Below are 19558 nucleotides of genomic sequence, written 5' to 3' on the forward strand. Positions count from 1 at the left end.
TTGAAATTAGGGAATCTGATTAAATTTTGACCATTAACTTAAAAGTATGAAAAAGGTAGGGAAATTAGATTGTTAGATGCCGAAATTGTAATTTTAATTCTTAATTGTAATTTTAATTAAGTTTCTCAAATTCATAAAATAATTTCACCAGAATGAAAAAAAAAATGCAGAAAAAATACATATATGCATTCCTTTTATTTGAACGTACAGTGATTTTTAATAGATGGCCCTCATTAAATTTATTTTTTTTAGTTTTATAAAATAATAAGGTGAAATTTTAAATAAATGAATTCCATATTAATAGTTTAACAGCCACGAAAGCCAAAATTCGGGGTGAACAAGCTAGTTACAAAAGGAAGCTAAAATATAAAAAAATTCTTCCTACTCTTTTGCACCATATTTTGGCTCCTTGGTAAAGATTTTGGCATCTTTAATCAATAACCGATAAAAAAAAAAAAAGAAAAACAGAAAATTTGCTAGCCATCAAGAAACAGAACTTAAAAAATCAAATCATATCCCAATGTTCCGCCCGATATTTATCCTGAAGCAAAATATATTGAAAACAACAAAGCTGGTTTTCCGAGTTTAGAAAGCAAGGATTTGACCTGGCAGAATGTTGCGACAATGACCTTATTTCGCTATGCTCTTGAATCAGAAAGAGGAGAAAGCGAGGAGAAATATTGAAATGTAGTATGTTTCCTTATAAATATAGAATTCAGTTGGCTGATTGGTTGGTTTGAGGTTTTATGGCACAAGAACTAATGATGGTTATACTGCGCCAAACAAGTTTATTTCGAATTCACAGTTTAATAAAAAACAGTTTCTATAAAAGTGATACAAAAATAAGCATTGGTAAAACGATGATAAATTACAAAAAGTCATAACGAAGCCGTAATAGTTAGTTCAAATTAAGGAACAAAAACCTATAGATTTTAAAAAGAGAAAAAGGTTCTCATGTGGATCTCTGGCCAGCAACAATGGCAAAGTCACTGCTGTTGTTTTGAAGTAAATTATGGGCATTAAAATATGGGCATTCAATAAAGATATGATAAACAGTCACAATGTGGACATATCGCTAATTGATCATTTAATAATAGATGTCTATGTGCGTGAATCTAGTGTGACCGATTCTCAGACGAATTAAAACCGTGCCATGCTTTCGATAATTCAAAGAAAGCTAATTTTCTATGGTGGAATAGTGAGTGTCAACAAGCCCTAAGGAACAAAGGAAAGCATGGGGCAAATTTTGCAGATATCCCACAACCGAAAATTTAATTACATACAAAAGAACCAAAGCAGAGTCACGGCATATTCAACGATATAGTCGTTGAATGTCGTGGCGAAAATTTGTTGCAACCCTAAAAGCTTCTATTTCAAGACGAGAACTTAGGAAAAAAATTTAAAAAGCTACAGGCACTTTTTTCTCTAACACTATGTCAATATTAAATGTAAATAATCAGATTATATCATCTTTCAAAGACATAGCAAATACAAGAGCTTCTACTTAGCAAATACATCCTCCAGTGAAAATTATAATTCATATTTTTTAAATTTCTAAAAACTATGGTCAGAAAAGAAAAGTTTCAAATTCTATATACATGAGATTGCTATCATTAATCGAATTGTAATGTGACATTGCTTAATTTACAAATTTCACAGAGGTTTAAAATCATAAAGTTAAAGTTTGAAAATTATTAAAAAAAATTGTTGAAGTTCATATATAAGCAGCAGCATTTAAATATTAATTTGTTACTTTATACTGTCTAATTTTAATTTAAATTATTCATTTTAACATCTTTTCGTTTTCTTACTCAGTTATTGAAGAATTCGCTTCTGAATCGAGTTGATCAAAACTGAAATAGCAAGGCTATTATGCTAATTTTAAATATATCAATGGATAACACTGGGAGCGTGTTTATTAATTCCATTTCTTCATTTACTAAACATCTTTTTAGTTAATGTGATGACAATGTTTCCAAATATAAATTCAAGGTTGCCTTACCGAGTATAGATGCTTACTTGTAAATAAATAAATAACACAGCTGAGAGAAACTATAAAACCTAATCCAGAAAAATTAAGGCAAAAAGTATCTTTTTTTCCACATGTTGTAACCTGACATAATTAAATTTGTTAGAATAACATACAATTTGAAATTATTGCTATTTAAGCTGATCTCTTAATTTTGGCCAGTAATTGACCTAACTAGAGGAATAACCACACTCTTCCACATTATAGTTAATGCTGGAATGTAGCGAAAAATAGTTAATGCTTTTACGCACTGAGTAACTATCACGAAGAATGACATTTAGCATCATAGTAATAACTACAATAGTAAAAAATGTTCATCACTTGTCAATAAAAATAAATAATTTTTTTCAAAAAGAAAAAGAAATGTAAATAAACATCCTAATTAAAAGCCACAATAACAAAATATTTATTTAATTCTGTAGCATTGCAATCTATATACTGAACTCCAACATCTGGTTCATTTTCACCTGTTTTTGTTTCATGCGAAAGTTCATGAGTTTTAGAAATGTCATTGGTGAACTCATGATTCCTACTACTATCCATTTGTGAGAGAATTTTTAAAAAAAGAATACATTACTATACATTCTCTGTGGAAGAAAAGTGGCAATTCAGTCCCATAACCACAAATATTGAGCCGATTTGGAAACATTTTATTTCATATGAATGTTCTTGACCTCTAGATACGTCATCAATAATCACATGTCATCCATCACTCTTCATTTTCGGAAAATTTTTAACAGAACTGTGTATTCTTTATATATAGAAACATTGGTAATGTTCCACATTCGCAGGACCGATTTCACCCATTTTTATTTCCTATGAAACATTTTGACTTCTAAATACATCATCAAGGGGCCCCTCCATCCACATTTTAAAAATTTCGAGAAATATGCAAATTTTTTAGAGACACAGCTATAATAACTGGATTGATTTCGCCAATTTGAAGACAATATTAATCAATCATAATGCTCAACGTTTACTGTGGAAAAATTTAAACTAACACTTTCTTTTGTTATGATGCAGTTTATTAAAGTTAATTTACATGATCATATTAATATTATTTATATAGTTGGCGGGCAGCTGAACATCAAGGCGATTAATTTATTTTTTCCTAACTAGTTAATGCATCCTATTTAGAAATTTTACTGTAATTTTAAATCATTTTTAGAACATATGGATTCTTCAGATACTGAACTTCCTTCAAGAGAATTTGTCATTTAAAGGAATTCTATTATAACATCATTCCAGATTCAAATTCGATCCACGAGTCATTGTATTTGAAGGGATCCAAATAAAATTATATGATTACATCTACAAAATAGCTATTTAATTCTGTATTGTCTTTTCTAGGATTCGATATCTACGATACCTGTAGTAACCCATCGAGTTCTTTGATTCATTTAGTGGATGCTCTAAGGAAAGTGGAGGAAGGCAAAACAGACTGTGCAGCGTCACCTTATTTAGGTATTAAAAAAAAAGTTCTATCTTTTTCTAATAGTATTGATAAATTAATTAAATTGCTCATCGTTACTGAATATAAAACAATTTTTCTTCTTCGTGCCTGTACAGGTGTCATTGGGCCCATGAATCCGAGAATCCAAGTGGATATGGAGCGATTTCTGAAAAAGTCGAAAATATCTTACTTCCCACTCGAATTAACATCTTTGCGTGACGAAATCGAGGTTTGTTAAAGTTGATTCTTTAATCTAGGATTTATGTTCATAATAGTTTAATTGTTATTGCAATTTCTTCACTTTTCACCTGAAAATTTTCCTACAGTTTCCTATACATAAGTTAACAGTACATGAAATTCTACGAGACAGATGAACATGTTTCTACGCTTTTGTGGATTATAGAAAGAGCTCCAAAATTTATCAACAAAATGTCAGCTATCGGTGTTTTTAAAGTAATTATTATTTAATTGAGGTATAAAGGTTAAATCATTTGACTCTTTAATCTGTGATCCATGCTCTTAATGCTTGTTTATTTGTTAGTATAACTATTTCGTTTTTACCTGAAAATTTGTCTAAAGTTTGTCTATGGTAGAACATGGAAATCTAAGAGATCGAATCGCTGGTGAACAGATTTCTACTCTTCTGGGGATTATAGAAAGAGTTCCAAAGTTTATTATCAAAATGTCAGTTATTTGTTTCCAACGTAATGTAGGTTAATTGCATTATAAAGGTTGAATCAATTGTCTCTTTAATCTATGATCCATTTTCATAATACATGTTTATCTGTTAGTGTAATTACTTTATTTTCACCTGAAAATTTGCCCACAGTTTACCTACGCTTAAATTAACAGTACATATAAATCTAGGAGATCCAATCGCGGGTGAATGATGTGGGACAGATTTCTACGCTTCTGGAGATTATAGAAAGAGCTCCAAAGTTGATTAACAAAATGTGAGCTATCGGTGTTTCCAATGTAATTTAGCTTAATTGCATTATGAAGGTTAAATCATTTAACTCTTTAATCTATGATCCATGCACATAATGCATTTTTATCTGTTCTTGTAATTACTTCATTTTTACCTGAAAATTTGCCTAAAGTTTGCTTTTGCTTAAGTTGGCAGTACATGGAAATCTACAAGATTGAATAGCTGATGAACAGATTTTGGTAATTATAGAAAAAGTTCCAAAATTTATTAATAAAATATCAGTTATTGATGCTTCCAAAATAATTAAGTTTAATTGCATTGTTGATAATTTGGAGTCAATAATGGAGTTGGATTATTTGATACTTTCAAATCAATAACAACTTAAAAATAGATTGAGTTCATTATGTCATGGCTGAGTTTCTGATTACTGCAAGTTCCTAGCAAAACAAAGAATAGCTACGACGCGGAGAGGGACGTGATGTACCAAATTGAAACTCTAGCTCCAACTCACAAATGGGCCGTAGGATTCAGATGATGGAGAAAGAAATTTTTATTTTCTCTTCAGAATTTTACGATTGGAGATAGAAAATAAATTTAAATTATTAGAATTATCGCCTCATCAAAAAGAACCATTTTTGTACTGAAAGTTTTTTAATAGCTAATACGTAAAGAAAAAAGCTCAGAGATAAAAAGTTATTCTCAATTTTCAGCTTCCATTGCTCTTTAATTTAGATTCGTTATACTAGGTTAGAAATCTCACATCAGTTGCATTGCTTAAGAAAAGCATCTCAAAGTGCTTCGGAAATGTGGAAAAATCTTATTGTCTTTGCCCAGTTACTGCTTGCTAGAGACTGTAACTGCGAGTTTTTTTGTTTTTTTTTCCTGGGCAGCGCATTTTTTATGTATCAATAACCTCAACACTTATTCTACTGAAACTGTTTGAAGTTAGCTAACAAATATTTAAAAATAATGCCACAAAAATGGTTCATGTTATTTTTTTTTTTTTTTTTTTGAGTATACGAAAAGAACTGGACAAATTCAATTGTGTATTACATCAAAAATTTATAGAAATCATATGACGAGACATATATAGGCGAGCCTCCCTTTAGAAAATGATATATTCTAATATTTTCCTCATTTATTAGAATTTTTTTAAATAAATTCTATGATAAATTCTTTATTTGACAGGCGCTTTCTACAGTCCTTCTGGATCTGAAGTGGCTCTCGGTTGCTGTGTTTTCTGCAACTAAAACCTTGGAAGACGAATTCCGAGTAGAAGCAGACAAGCGGAACATCTGCATTGCATTTTCCGTTGTTCTAACAGCAGATGAAAGGTAAAGGAAAAAGTGTTTAAAGCAAACAACTACATTTTAATATTATAAACATTTAATGCAAATGTGTTTGGAAATTTTAAGATGGAGATTTTATTTGAAAGGTCCTTATGAGAGGAGAATTTAAACATTTTAGAATTTGAAAACTTCTGTAAATGAATTCTTTGAATTTTAGAAAGTGCAGATTAAATTCGTGTACATCTTATCGATAAATAGAAATGACCATATAAATTCTTTTTGCCTTTTGATTTTATGTGGATTTGAGCTGAAGTTCTTTTTGTATGGATGGAATAATATATCTACTTTGTGAATACAGTTTTTGCAACTAAAACAGAATCGATCAAATTTTAAGAATATTTTTTGGAATAGAATCAAATGAACTACAAAATCAAATCAGCCAATCGTACTTGCACATTTGATTGGTAGCATTATCACCTTTCAAAATGCGTCAAAAACAAAGCGAACTATTTTTTATATTCTAAATTTTCTAGTAAATTATAAAATGGCTTATTTCTTGTATCTTAAATAGATGTTTTAAATAAATTAAAAGTAATTTCTTGATAATACAATGCAACTGGGATAATACCATGTGTATTATTAGCATTCTAATGTATTCTTTCTTCTAAAGATTAGACACTTTGTTGCGAATGAAGTTCCAAGACATATCAGCTACGGGAATCCAAGTGGCCGTAGTTCTCGGATCCCACATCGACTTACGAAAACTATACGAAATTTCAGTCCTGTCTAACAGTTCGATCCGATATTGGCTTATGGCTGGTCTAGACACCAAAGACTCGACGCTGAGCGTTCTTTTCGGGTCAGACCATCCAGGCATCTTGTTCAGGAAGCCAGTCGGAAGAATTCCGAGCATCGACCAAGGAACTGTGGAAGCTTATGAATTTGGAGGAAAAATCAACCGTCTCAATCTAGTCCAGAGTTACATCGACTATATTAATGGATGCATCAACAACTCGAGCGGAAGCGATATCAATGAGATACAGTGCCAAAACCATCATTTCAGGACACAAAATCCCCAGTGGAGTGTCATCGAAGAGACTGTCAGTAAATTGTTGGATGACGTAAGAAAAAGTGAGTAAGATTTAGTTTCAATTATTTAAAAATATCTTTAATAGTTTATAACAATGTCTGCATTATTAGATATACTCAGTTCCTTGGGGAGTCTCGACACCCTTATAGGGATTATATATATGAGTTATTTTTTCAAAATTTTATTTGCGTTTTTAATATAATTTCATAGGTCATGACATTTTTAAAAAACACTTAGAATAATTTAACATTTGATTTAAGAAATACTTTCAAAATGACAATATCTATAAATTTGCCTAGATTTAGTTTTGTTTAATTATATTTACCTCTTGTACCAATATAACTCTAAAACTATTTTGGAAAGGACCATATAACTTTGAATCATGGTCAAATGAGTGCTTGACTCCAAAACAAGTACCCCTCCAAACGTACACGCCATGCGACAGGTGGAACATTTAATCTTCGTGTACGTAGCATGAGCCAGACTCTTAGTAAACAATGATTTTTCGATGAATCAGTTTCAAACCCTCCAGTTCTCAAGCTGAAACCTCACCACTAGGCCATTATAACTCAAATTTGTATGGCTCAATATCTTTTTAATTCCATTACTTCCTTTCAGTTTACTCATCAGAAGAAGAGAATCTTATGACAATTCATTAAAGACGAAATAGAGAAATGTGGAATAAACTGAAATTTATTTTTAAATGAATATCCATTACTTTCAAAATGGTAATATTTATTTAGTTGCCTAGATTTAGTTTAGTTATATTGACGATTTGTACCAATATAAAACTCTAGAGTTATTTTGAAAAGGACTATGTAATTTTGAATCGCGCTGAGATGACATGTATGACTCCGAAACAGGTACCCCTCTCCTGTCCAAATTTATATGCAGTGCCAGTGGTGGGGCATTTACTCCGGTGTATGTGGTGTGCGCGTAACCTGTGATTTTTCCATGAAATCGGTTTCAAACCCTCCAGTTCTCAAGCTGAGATCTCACCACTAGGCCATTGTAACAAATTTGTGTGGTTCAATATCTTTGTAATTGCATTATTCAATTTCGATTTACTGCGCCAGAAGAGAATCTTATGACAAAGACGAAATATAGAAATGTGGAATAAACTGAAATTTCATTGATAAGTGCTAAAGTTCTGAGAACTTGAATTATATTTGCTATTTCTTATTTTCACGAAGATTAGGATATTGGCAATTACTATCATAAAATCTGAGTGTTATGTAAAAATGAATGTGGGGAAACAATGAGAGTATCTGTGTCCAGTTTAATTTCAGTATTTGAGAAAATATTTATGGCCAATAAGTTCTATTGATTGTTACAATTATTAAAATCTGTTTAATAAATTTTTATGCCACCTGAAATGTGTTTTATTTAAATTTATCCAGCTCGTTAAAATATTTTGGCCTTTGGAAAAAAAATGAATTTAGCAAATAGTCCGAATTCATTTCTTGAGAAGTTTGGAAATCATTGTGTAAACTATACAGCACACAGGCAATCAAATTACGAAAATTTTTTTTGTGGATTTCGATACATTTGCACAATTAATAATGCAATTAATGTTGTTAATAATAAAAAGAGATATCATTGCTAAAATTTGAAAGAACAATAATTTATTAATTAGTTTTTTGATTAAGAAAAATTTAATTTTTTTATAAAAAGTTTATTTTTTTTAGTTTTCTAAAAGTTTAATTTTTAATTTTATTCTATAAAAACTTTTTTCCCTTGGTATTCATTTTTTGAGAATTCAATTATTTAAGTTATTGCGAAGCATTTTTACTGAATCCATCAAAATGGAGTGCAACGTATTCTTGAAGCAATTATTCACACCAAAATCATAATATTTTGCTAATTATATCTACTGACACTTTTAATTATTTACTTAATATTACGAATAATTTAATTATAAATTAATTTTCTTAAATATAACTTAACTTTGACTAAAAGATGAGCTAAGTAAATCTGTTTAAAAGATGAGCTGAAAAGGAATTTCTAATAACACTGATAAAAATAAGATGTGAAGAAAGATTAATCTAGATGCTCATTGTTCAACATTTAATTTATGCGCCATTTATTAGATAAAGGCAAGAATTGAATATGTTTCATTTATCTACTTTAAAATTTAATATGCAAATTATAAAACGAGCTTGTCAAAATATAAACATTTTGATAATACTGTTTGTTTGTTGTTGATAAGATGTTTGTTGTTTTATAAAAGACAGAAGTTTAAAAACAACAAAACTATAAATTGAATATTTATTTTTAAGCTTTTATTATTCCCCAATTTTTATCAGATGGATATTTAGGCAATGTCACAGTGATCAATAAGACAGCTGAAATAAGTAATGAAGAAAACAGGACAATAGACGAGATCGAAATATGGACTTACCAACATGCTATGGGAAAATTTTCAAGACCGAAAGAATTGCAGGTAAGTTGTTTAAGAGTATATTTCTCATAATTTTATGTAAAAACTTATAACTGCGAACACACATATTTATTAATGTGTATATTTCCTCCCATGAAATGCGATATGAAGAGGCAAAGAAGAACCATTTAAAATTCTTGTAATAGTTTATTTTCATAAAAATGCAGTTCGTGGGCGCAAACATAGCATAACAAGCGTTAGACATCAAGTAGCTGCTATAAAACTAAAAAGTAATTATAAAACTTTTTGTGTATTTGTCTTCAAAATTGTCTATTAACAAATACACTATCTATCAATAAGTAATTGGAGCGATAAAAGAGAGAAACACAATTTATTCATATTCAGTAGTTGGTAGAGCCACCACCTTAAGAAATTCAGTCTTTAACACTCCGGAACACGTTTTCCACAAATCTTTAAATGATGGACAGTGGTATTTTCTTTTACACTCGACTTGGAGAAGACATTCAAGTTCTTTCAACGATTTTGGATGATTATTGCGCCCCTTAATTCGGAGATGCCACTTGTCCCATAGATTTTCTATAGGATTCAAGTCTGGACTTTGGGCAGGCTAGTCCAATCGGTTCACCCCATTGTCATCATACCAATCTATGCTGAACCTCGCAACATGACAAATGGCGTTGTCATCCTGGAAATAACAATAATCCAACCCGTAAAATGGCCACAGCGTTGGAAGCACATTCTTGTCTAGAATAGTGGAGTAGGAGCTGGCGTTGAGCTTACCATCAATTGGAATCAAGGCCCCAATCCATACCACGAGAAACATCCCGGACCATAATTCAATATCCACCAAACTTTACTGTAGGCACAATGCATTCTGGACAAAAGGCGTTCTCCATGCATACGGCAAATCCAGACTTTCCCATCCGACTGGTAAAGATTGAACCTTGATTCATCACTCCTCTATGGTCCAATTTCGATGCGCCTTGCACGACCTCAACGGAGCGGTGCGGCTGGATTTTATAATCAAAGACTTATGGGCGGACACATGACCACGGAAACCAAGCAAATGTGCTTCCTTGTTGATGGTATTTATCGAAACAACAGTCTCGGGTGCTTGGTAGAACTCCTAGAGTATGGGAGCTATCGGTTTGGTACGGTTTTTCCGAATTTCTGTTGACAGCACTTGTCAGTCTCTGTATTTTAATTTCATGGGTCTGGCGCTCTAGGTACATTCCGAAAATTACCATTCACTTTCCACTTCTTAATCACAAAAGTCACTATCGATTTTGGAATGTTTAACTCACTAGATATGTCTATTAAAGATCGGTCATTTTTATGATATCCAACAATTACGCCTTGGTCGAAATCAGACAGCTCTGAATTTCGTGGCATCTTGCACTAATGCGAATCCTATTTCCTACACGATATTTAAGTACAGAAGGCGTGACGTAGATCAGGACCGCAGTTATCCTCATTTGCATGGGGCTCCAAATACTTATTGGTAAAAATTGTATAAGGTCCATAAAGAAAAATAAATTTTTAGCGAAAACTATAAAATAGTGTAATTAAGACAGACTATATGGGATTCGAAGATTTTTTTCTTATAAATATGTAAAAAATGTAAGTCGGAAATTTTTTTGTATGAAGATGTTTGTGAATTGTGGCTTAAATAGTTGAAACTTAGAAATATTGGTGTCATGCTTAGCAATATTAGTTATATAACAAAAGGTAAAAATATTTTCGAAAAATTTAAATATAATTTTTGTCTATTAATATTGAGAAAGAAATACAAAAATATTTATATCTATAATGAATGATAAAAATTTTATTAAACACTAACATTACGATAAAGATCATTGAAACTTATATTTTGTCATATTATATCCAAATATCAAAAATGAATTTAGAACAAAACTATTTGATTTCCAATAAATCTAGAGTGTGATATTTAAGACAAAACAAGAGCTTTTCAAATGTTGTTTAACAGTAAGGAGACACACATTTTTATAAAACTGAACTAAATGTTACGTACTTTTCACAGGTTGGACATTACGAGAACGGTCGGTTAATATGGGATAAGAAATTATTAAACGTCTTCCGCTTCACTGGTTCCGGATGGTTCAAGATACCAGAGTTCCTTTGCCATCGAGACTGTCATGAGATATGCGAAAACTTTGCAAACATAAAGGTGAAGTCAGATTTGGACAGCTTACTAAACAGCATTTATCACTGGAGATACGATAGCTGGGTCACAATTTTGTTGACTATATCGGGAGTTGGCACAATCATTGCTTTATTCACTACTGGCTACCTGATCACAAAATCCTGCAAGGATGATTTCGAAGAAGGAAATCAAGTCACAAACGTAATCGTATTGATTGCCATCATAGTTTCTTATTGCTGCACAGCACTATTTATTCTACACAACGATACCACAACCTGCTCTAGAAGAATCGCAGTAGTTGGAATTGCCTATGCTAGTATGTTGGCACCTATAATTTCCCGTTGTTTCCTCATAATTGCTGCCGAAATGGATGGTATTCACAGTCATGTGAGCGGATTCTTGCAGTCGATGCTGTCTACCTTCATTTTTGCTGTTCAAGTGGCAATGGCGTCTTATTATTGGATAATGAGCTCAGAAACCAAGCGTTCAAGATCAAAATGTGTCATCCACACCAAGATGACCATTAGCTATCTATCGTATGCTATGTTTCTATGCTTTGTTTGGCTAATTATTTCACCTTTCTGTATCCGTAGTCGTAGAAACAACAAGGAAGGCCTTCTCCTGCATTTCGGAAGTATTGCTTCATCTTTGGTATGGCTGGTCTGGTACCTTCTATATTTTCTGTTACCACCACGTTGGAATGAATTCGTTATCTGCTTTGGTCTTGTAGCGACGGCTACCGTAATTCTCGTTGTGGTTTTCCTGCCCAAAATTTATCGCATGATCGTATCAGCTGCTGCCAGGGAGCATGGCCAGGTGAGCATGCAGCCAGTGATATTCGCCTCCGCCTCATCGAGAAGTCCGAATCTGTCAATCTACGAAAGCATCAATCACGGTTACAATCCGGACAAAGACGGGTACATCGTAGATGTTTTCCGGGATGAAGAAGAATCTCCACGTCCCAGAAAAATGACCCATTTGTAGGTCACTCTTGGAGGAATGGAAGGCTCCTAGGCCAAAACGATCAAGAAAGAATGGCTTAAATTCATTTTTCAAAGTTCAGATCTAAGTCAGACAATGGTGAATATCAAAGTTCGTAAGATTGTTATCCTTTTTCTCCTTGTATACATTTTTACGGCTTTATTCTTTATTTTAAAGGTTAGAAATATGAGGATATTATTTGATAATGAGACAGCAAATTTGCCTCCTCGTTTCGTTAACACACATTTATAGATTTTTAGAGGGCTGAAAATGCCCTTCATTTCAAATTCTGTCTTAAGCAATGTTTTTTGTGCCAGCATAACATCCATTATGCAAATAATATGGTATTTTTACCCTTTTAAATATGGCTTATTATGTGCAAAATCACCTTTTGAAACGATGAACTGACATTTTAAAATCGTGAATGAAATTTCATTTGTGAAATGAAAAAAATTATGACACATCCATAAAAAAACATAATTTTATATTAAAAGTATTTGAAATTAATATGCAAAACATAGACACTGATTTCAAAGAAAAAAATTCGAACGAAATGAAAAAAAAAAAAAAAAAAAAAAGACAAGAAGTTCTATATAAAACTCAACTTTCCTTCAAGAAAGAATCGTAATTAAGATAAGCTTTGATTGTTCAGTTTTATTGGTTATTCGCGATTACTTTAACGGAAAAGAAAGAAGAAATCTGTGCAAAATGGAAACATTTTTTTTTTTTTTTTTGTAATTTGTTAGACAATACAGACGTATCTTGACAAATATCAACCAAAAAAAAAAAGAAGAAGAAGAAAGAAAAAGAATGAAATAGTTTATCGTTTCTAAATGATGTACACATCAGCGAAACCAGCATAAAACTTACGAATCCGAGTAATTTAAGTATTCGTAGTTGTTCTGATTATCAGAATATTTAAACTTGATTCTTTTGGACTGATAGAAATCAGCTAGTTTCGTTTCTCATTGGCAAGAATAATTTATATGAATTTTGAAAAATTCAACACAATAGTGGAGTTTAATTATTAATTACAGAGCTTCTGAAACTAAAATGTGGCAACATTTCTCTCAGAACAGTGATGTTCCAATAAAATAAATAATTAAAAGAAAAAAAAAAGTGAAAAGTGAAAAAAGTGATATCAACTACTTAGAATATTTTTTAAAAGATATTATATAATCAACATTCATTTAGCTAACAACTGACAAAAAAATTATCTAGAATAATTTTTCTCGAAAACTATGAAAGCAGAAATCAAAATGTTCCCTTAAAACAAGAGTTCCAGTGCTTTATTGCGATTTTACATTTTGTATTATCGAATAATAACAGCATATTTGATCCTTCTATTGTCTCATAAACATTTTTATCAAAATTCTATAAATAATGGAATAGAGAATTACAATGAAAAAAAATATATAAGATTTAGCGGGAAAAAAACTGTAAACTACTGAAATGCTGTTCTTTACAAGATATGTGCATTTGAAGAGCTCCTGCAATAGCTTTTAACAAGCTCACAACTAAAATTTGTCATCAATTTAAAAAAAAAAATTAAACAAAAAAACTTTATAAAGAAAGATTGTAATACTCCAGCCAAGAAACATTAATCAGACTTTATAATAGAAAAAAAAATCTGCTACATGAAATTCAAATAGTGACGAATAAACATTTAAACAGAGTTATTGGAATTCTTAGATGCACAAATAGATTCTTTATGTTTGGCTTGTGTTTTATAGTAAAAAGACATGTATTTGATCATATTGAGCAAACATAAATTTCTATACAATTTCCCTATTAGTTCGAAATGTCCATATTGTTACGATATCCTCACAATATTGTTTGCCATTCAGAATATCAAAAAACATCGTGAAGATATCGGAGAGTATCTTGTGCTAATAGGACTGATTAACCTAAATCGCAGTTTGAATTTATACTTTTTTCAAAATGTTTCTACGGAAATTTTTTAATACAATTTACGCATTAAACTTCATATTGGAAAGATGAGTTTCTTAGGAAAATAAACTGAAGAAAATTAAAAATTATTTTTGAACATGTAGTCTTTAAGATGAAATGGACTTTGTGCATCATCATAAATAAACTGCCCGTTTTATTTGATTTTGATTACAATGAAACTTAAAAAAAAGAAAGAAGTAAAACGTGTATTTACATAAAAATAATTCAACTGATTGCTTCATCAATAAAAAATCATTTGTTTTATAAAAAAAAAAATGCGAATCTACTTCCGATTCTGAAATATGAACTCTAGAACTGAAATGTGACACTTTGCATGAATGAAATGGAAAATAACTTTAAATCTCTCGGACTACAGAACTAATCATTACGAGGTAAAAATCAATTTGTCGTTTAAAGGACCATGTAAGTTCCTTAAAGTATTTAAGAAAATCAAGGGCCCAATGCTTTCACCGAATTTTTCATCGTTGATCTAGTTTTCTTAAGTGTTCTGGGAAATCGAACACTTTTTCACAGTTGTGCTACTTTTAAAAAAAAGCTGTTGACTCTTAAATGGATTCGTGCAAAATACAAGTGAACAGATCAGTAAGGTGAGACTCAGAGGAACTGTTGGTATTTTAAAGAAGTGTTGTTATTATTATGTGAAAAATGTGAAGTTATGAAATGTTTATTAAAATCAAAATCCGTCCATGAATAGTGTAGCTTCTTTTATAGTAATTTAATTTCTTTTAAAAAGTTATTTTTAGAGATATCAATTTTTCACATGCATTAAAATATTTCTAACTAGAAGGACCAACAAGGTTTTGTCCATAATATCGTCAATAAAAAAAACTATTGAATGCTTGAAATTTAATCAATACTAATCAGAACATCAGTTTTCGATATAGTGCAGATACTATCTCTTTAGTTGGATAAAAAAAATAGTAATAAAGATATAGTAATTGTAGATAGTAATTGTTTCTTTTATAGTAATTGTAGATAATACATTATTTCTTAAAAAAGAGGACGAAATTGAACTAGATTTTTCACATTCCATAATTCGCATTTATATCGATATTTTTTTTAAATTCTCATTTGTCTCCTTGCCAAGTCAACGTCTGAAAATCATGTAACAAATTAAATAAAAGTTAAATAAAGTAGATATAAAAGTATATATATATATATATATATATATATATATATATATATATATATATATATATATATATATATATATATATATTTACTCGTTTTCTTCTGCGGATTTGGAAGAAAATCTTTGAATTCACCAGAAAAACAATATTTTGAAAAGCAATAAAATAATTTTTTAAAAAACCGGATATATTGGCCAAATTTCTATTAAATTGGGAGAAATGATCTAATGACGAGCTTTTATAATTTTAAAACTGTATTGAAAATATTAACTGAGGTAAGTTTTCACAAATATATATATATATATATATATATATATATATATATACTTTAAGAATTCTGTTCTTTCTTTTTTTTTCCCATTCAATTAAATCCACAAAAACAATTCGAATGAATATTACATTCATTGAAAAGATTTTTGAAAAAATTGTAATAAAGAACTTTATGTTGAATAATAAATAAGTTAACTAGACTTAAAATACTTTTAATTCCAAAATTAAATTTTGTAGTTAAATAAAAATGCTTAGTTAAAAAAAAAAAAAAAACGGTAAGAAACTGGCACTGAACTTCAGTATATGAAAATGCTTTCATGAATCTTTATGAAATCATTGGTTTTTATTTTTTCATGAGCTGAGTAAACTTAGTATTAATTAGTTACTGCTAAATATTGTTAAGAATTCAAAGATATATTAAATAAATTATGCATTTTTGGTTATAAAATTTACTTAAATTGTATCGGTACCTGAAATGGAATTGTATTATTAGCAAAGAATTCGTTTGAAACTAAAGACAAAAATTTTCTTCAAAGAATAAAAGATAAAATAATTATTAATTATTATACCTACACCATCTTTCATCAGCGCACATTATTTTTATTGTTCGTAATTGCTTTCTATGCAATTGTTATTTAAAGTCCAGGTAGAAAAATTTTTTGAAAAATTTATTCCTGCCTTTTTTTATTGAGTTTATCATATAAGAATACCAAATATGTTGTTATAAAGTAGACTTCTGAAGATACTAATTGCTTTTCTGCTGAATTTTCAGTTAGTAAGAATATTACCTTTTGAGTGATAAATTAAGCTCGATGTGGTTCCCCTCCCCTCTCACACTCTTAATAAAAAGGTTAAAAAATATTCTTTTTATCAAACATTGTTCATTCAATTCATTTTGTAATACGACGATATATTTGTTTTTCCCCGTTAAACAAGAACATTGTCTTATATTCACGCTTCTGCTATTTTTGTTGAATGTCGGTAACACATTTTGCGTATAGAATCGAAATAGAATCAAAGAAGTTTTGAAATGATTATTTTATGATAGCAAAGTATGAAGATCCTTAACAAGCATCTAATCTTTATAAGCTGTAAAATATCTAAAAAAAAATTCTTAACGATAAAAATATATTTGAATAAATATTTCACATTTTTCATACATTAAAATCATACTTGATTCTAATGATTAACGCATTTATTGGCGATTAAAAATTTCATATTTAATCTAATTATACAGTATAAATTAATAGCTACAGGTACTTTAATTCTTAAAAAAAAAAAAGAAGAATAGCCATTTTCTTGTGAATATTGATATACTAACTTGCTAAAATGCAGTAACCTGCGGAGTCAATCGATGTACTTTCTCTTTTCTGAAACAATCTGAGGGTTGTTAAACATATCTTTAGTTTACTATCTCCTCGAGTGAGATAGTAAACTAAAGAATTTCTAGACGAGATTTTTCTTAATAAATTGGATTTTGATTGTCATATCTCGTTAAAGCAAAAAAATTTATTTTATTTCTGTAAATTTTGCTTAGCGAGTGCGGTGTCTCCAAAACTTTCGGCAAAATAGAAATTTCTTAGCTATGGAGCTCTTTGTCATCATGTACCAATCTAATCAAACGTCTGTGATCACTCTGAAAAATTGGGCAAAAAATAATGTTCCAAATTCAATTAATACACTAAGATAATGCTAGTTTAATAAAAGCACAATCGTAAAAGTAATAAAAAATGATTGGAATGTATAGATTTCTCAATTTAATAAGTATCTCAGACACACTGATCAATTTATATGCATCATCTATTACAAGTTCAGTAAGGCCACCATACTAAATCAAGTATATAAGAGAGCTCTCTCCAAATGTTTTAAAAGACACTGAGAGACTTTCAGATATTGGCTAAATGATATCAAATCTCTCTTTGTAAATAATATTCTATTAAAGTCAAAGAAACATTGAGATTGTAGCATTTATTCAACAAAGCAGATTTTGATTTCATTAAGTTTCTACAGCTAATTTCTGCGATTGTAAAATTGTAACAGAAAACAGATTTTTAAAACTTAAGTAAACAAAATAACAAAATCAAGCAAATTCTAAAAAGTCATCCCCTCAAACATAAAATTACAGTTCTGGCAGAACAAATTTTGCCATATTGTTTTAAAAATTTTACTTCAAGATAAATAACAAAAATATTAATGTTAGATGAATACATTCATGCATTCACTGAATTTCTATCAGTTATGCCTTGCATAACTTTCAATTTTTCAACAAAATCTGAAAACCTATAAATAAGAAATAAAGAACTTTGAAGATAGTTAAAGAATAATAATTATTTAATTAAACAATGTTTTTCTCCCATTCACATGGAGAATGCATATGACAAATAAATAATGCCATTAAATAATCACTAAATAAATCAAAATTAATTGAATTAAAGTTAATAAAAAAGTTATAAAAACCTTTGGACAGCTTAAATGTTCATTTTAATCATTGTTGTTACAAAATCAAAATCCAAACTGATTCACCAATATGCTCGTGAATATATTAATCAAGCGTATTGTCATAATGTGAATCAAATTTCAAAGCTCTAGTATACCAGGAGATGAGAGAGAAATCGATTATGAATTTCAGTCTATAATAACATGGATCAAGCCAAATAAAAGCTAAAAATGATGGTGTTTCAAATATATTGTAGTGTGTGATTGATTAGAAAATATATAACCAAATAATTACAATTAAACTAAAAATGTAGGGGGAAATGGTATTTGATGCAAGAAAATATTTTTACAAAATCTTCTAGCATCAAAGAATTGTAAGACTTATGAAATAAATATACACATATATTCAAATCAATGAAATTTATTTTCAAAGAATGAATGCATATGAAATTCACTCCCATAACTGAGAGGAAGGTAAAATGTTACATAAGTGACAGTAAATACACAAATACATGGATGCTTAACAAAGTATAATTATAAAATTCAACTATTAAATATGAAAATAAAAATACTTATTACCACATCGCATAAATTGTAACTACTAATAAAACATTAAAAAAGCGACTGGGAATGATAAAGGGGGATAAAAAGGAATGCTTTCACAGATAATAGACGGGAAAAAATGGATCACATATTCAATGACAGATAATGCGATCTTGCATTAAATTGAATATTAACTCTATGAACTCAGGAAATATATATTATAATTATTTAAGAATAAGATTAAAAACTTAAAAGTAAACATATCAACAGCACAATGATAAAATTAAATTGCAAATAAAAAAAAGGCCACACAACCAAGTGTGGTACATTTAGTGTTAATTCTATGTTTTTTAAAAACTGCAAATTTTAAATAATGATTAATATTTTGAATTTAATTAAAATTGTCAAAATCCTACCAATTATTATGAAATTAGAAATTTGAAAAAAATGCATTACTATGAATGTTGAATCAATTCAATGAGAAGTACAAAGCATTAATATTTTATTAGCACTGAAAATGAACTACAAAGCTTGCAATAGAAAAAGCAGAACTGTTAATATTAGTTGCAATAATAATACATAGAAATCATTTAAATGCAAAAAAATAATTTCTAAATGAGTACCTAATTTAAGAGATTGTAAAACTTTAAAAAGTATATTAACTATTAGAGAAAACAAATTTGTCTACATCAGTAATAACCATTAATAAAAAATTTTTTAAAAAACATATGTATAGAGTCATTGAAAATATCATGGTTTAAACTTTATTTCGTTCAAAGTTTCTAGGAAAATTTTACTCTTATCTTATGCTGTATTTTTATTTTGTCATTCTGTGTTAGTTTGTTACACAACATGTTTATCAAATATTTCATC

General features: G+C 29.6%; 1 protein-coding gene across 2 annotated transcripts in view; it reads left to right on the forward strand.

The window, feature by feature from the left end:
- The window catches only part of LOC129964042 (uncharacterized), a 37822-nt gene extending 22825 nt beyond the window's left edge, over window positions 1-14997 (forward strand). For both annotated transcript variants that reach the window (XM_056078710.1, XM_056078709.1), the window contains exons 3-8: window positions 3380-3493; window positions 3599-3711; window positions 5599-5744; window positions 6370-6830; window positions 9096-9232; window positions 11232-14997. In XM_056078710.1, the coding sequence (XP_055934685.1) occupies window positions 3380-3493; window positions 3599-3711; window positions 5599-5744; window positions 6370-6830; window positions 9096-9232; window positions 11232-12338 (2078 nt within the window). In that variant the 3' untranslated portion in view covers window positions 12339-14997. The remainder of the gene's footprint in view (window positions 1-3379; window positions 3494-3598; window positions 3712-5598; window positions 5745-6369; window positions 6831-9095; window positions 9233-11231) is intronic.
- The last annotated feature ends 4561 nt before the right edge of the window (window positions 14998-19558 follow it).

This window comes from Argiope bruennichi, chromosome 3 (assembly GCF_947563725.1).
Source record: "Argiope bruennichi chromosome 3, qqArgBrue1.1, whole genome shotgun sequence".
In the NCBI taxonomy this organism is placed as follows: Eukaryota; Metazoa; Arthropoda; class Arachnida; order Araneae; family Araneidae; genus Argiope; species Argiope bruennichi.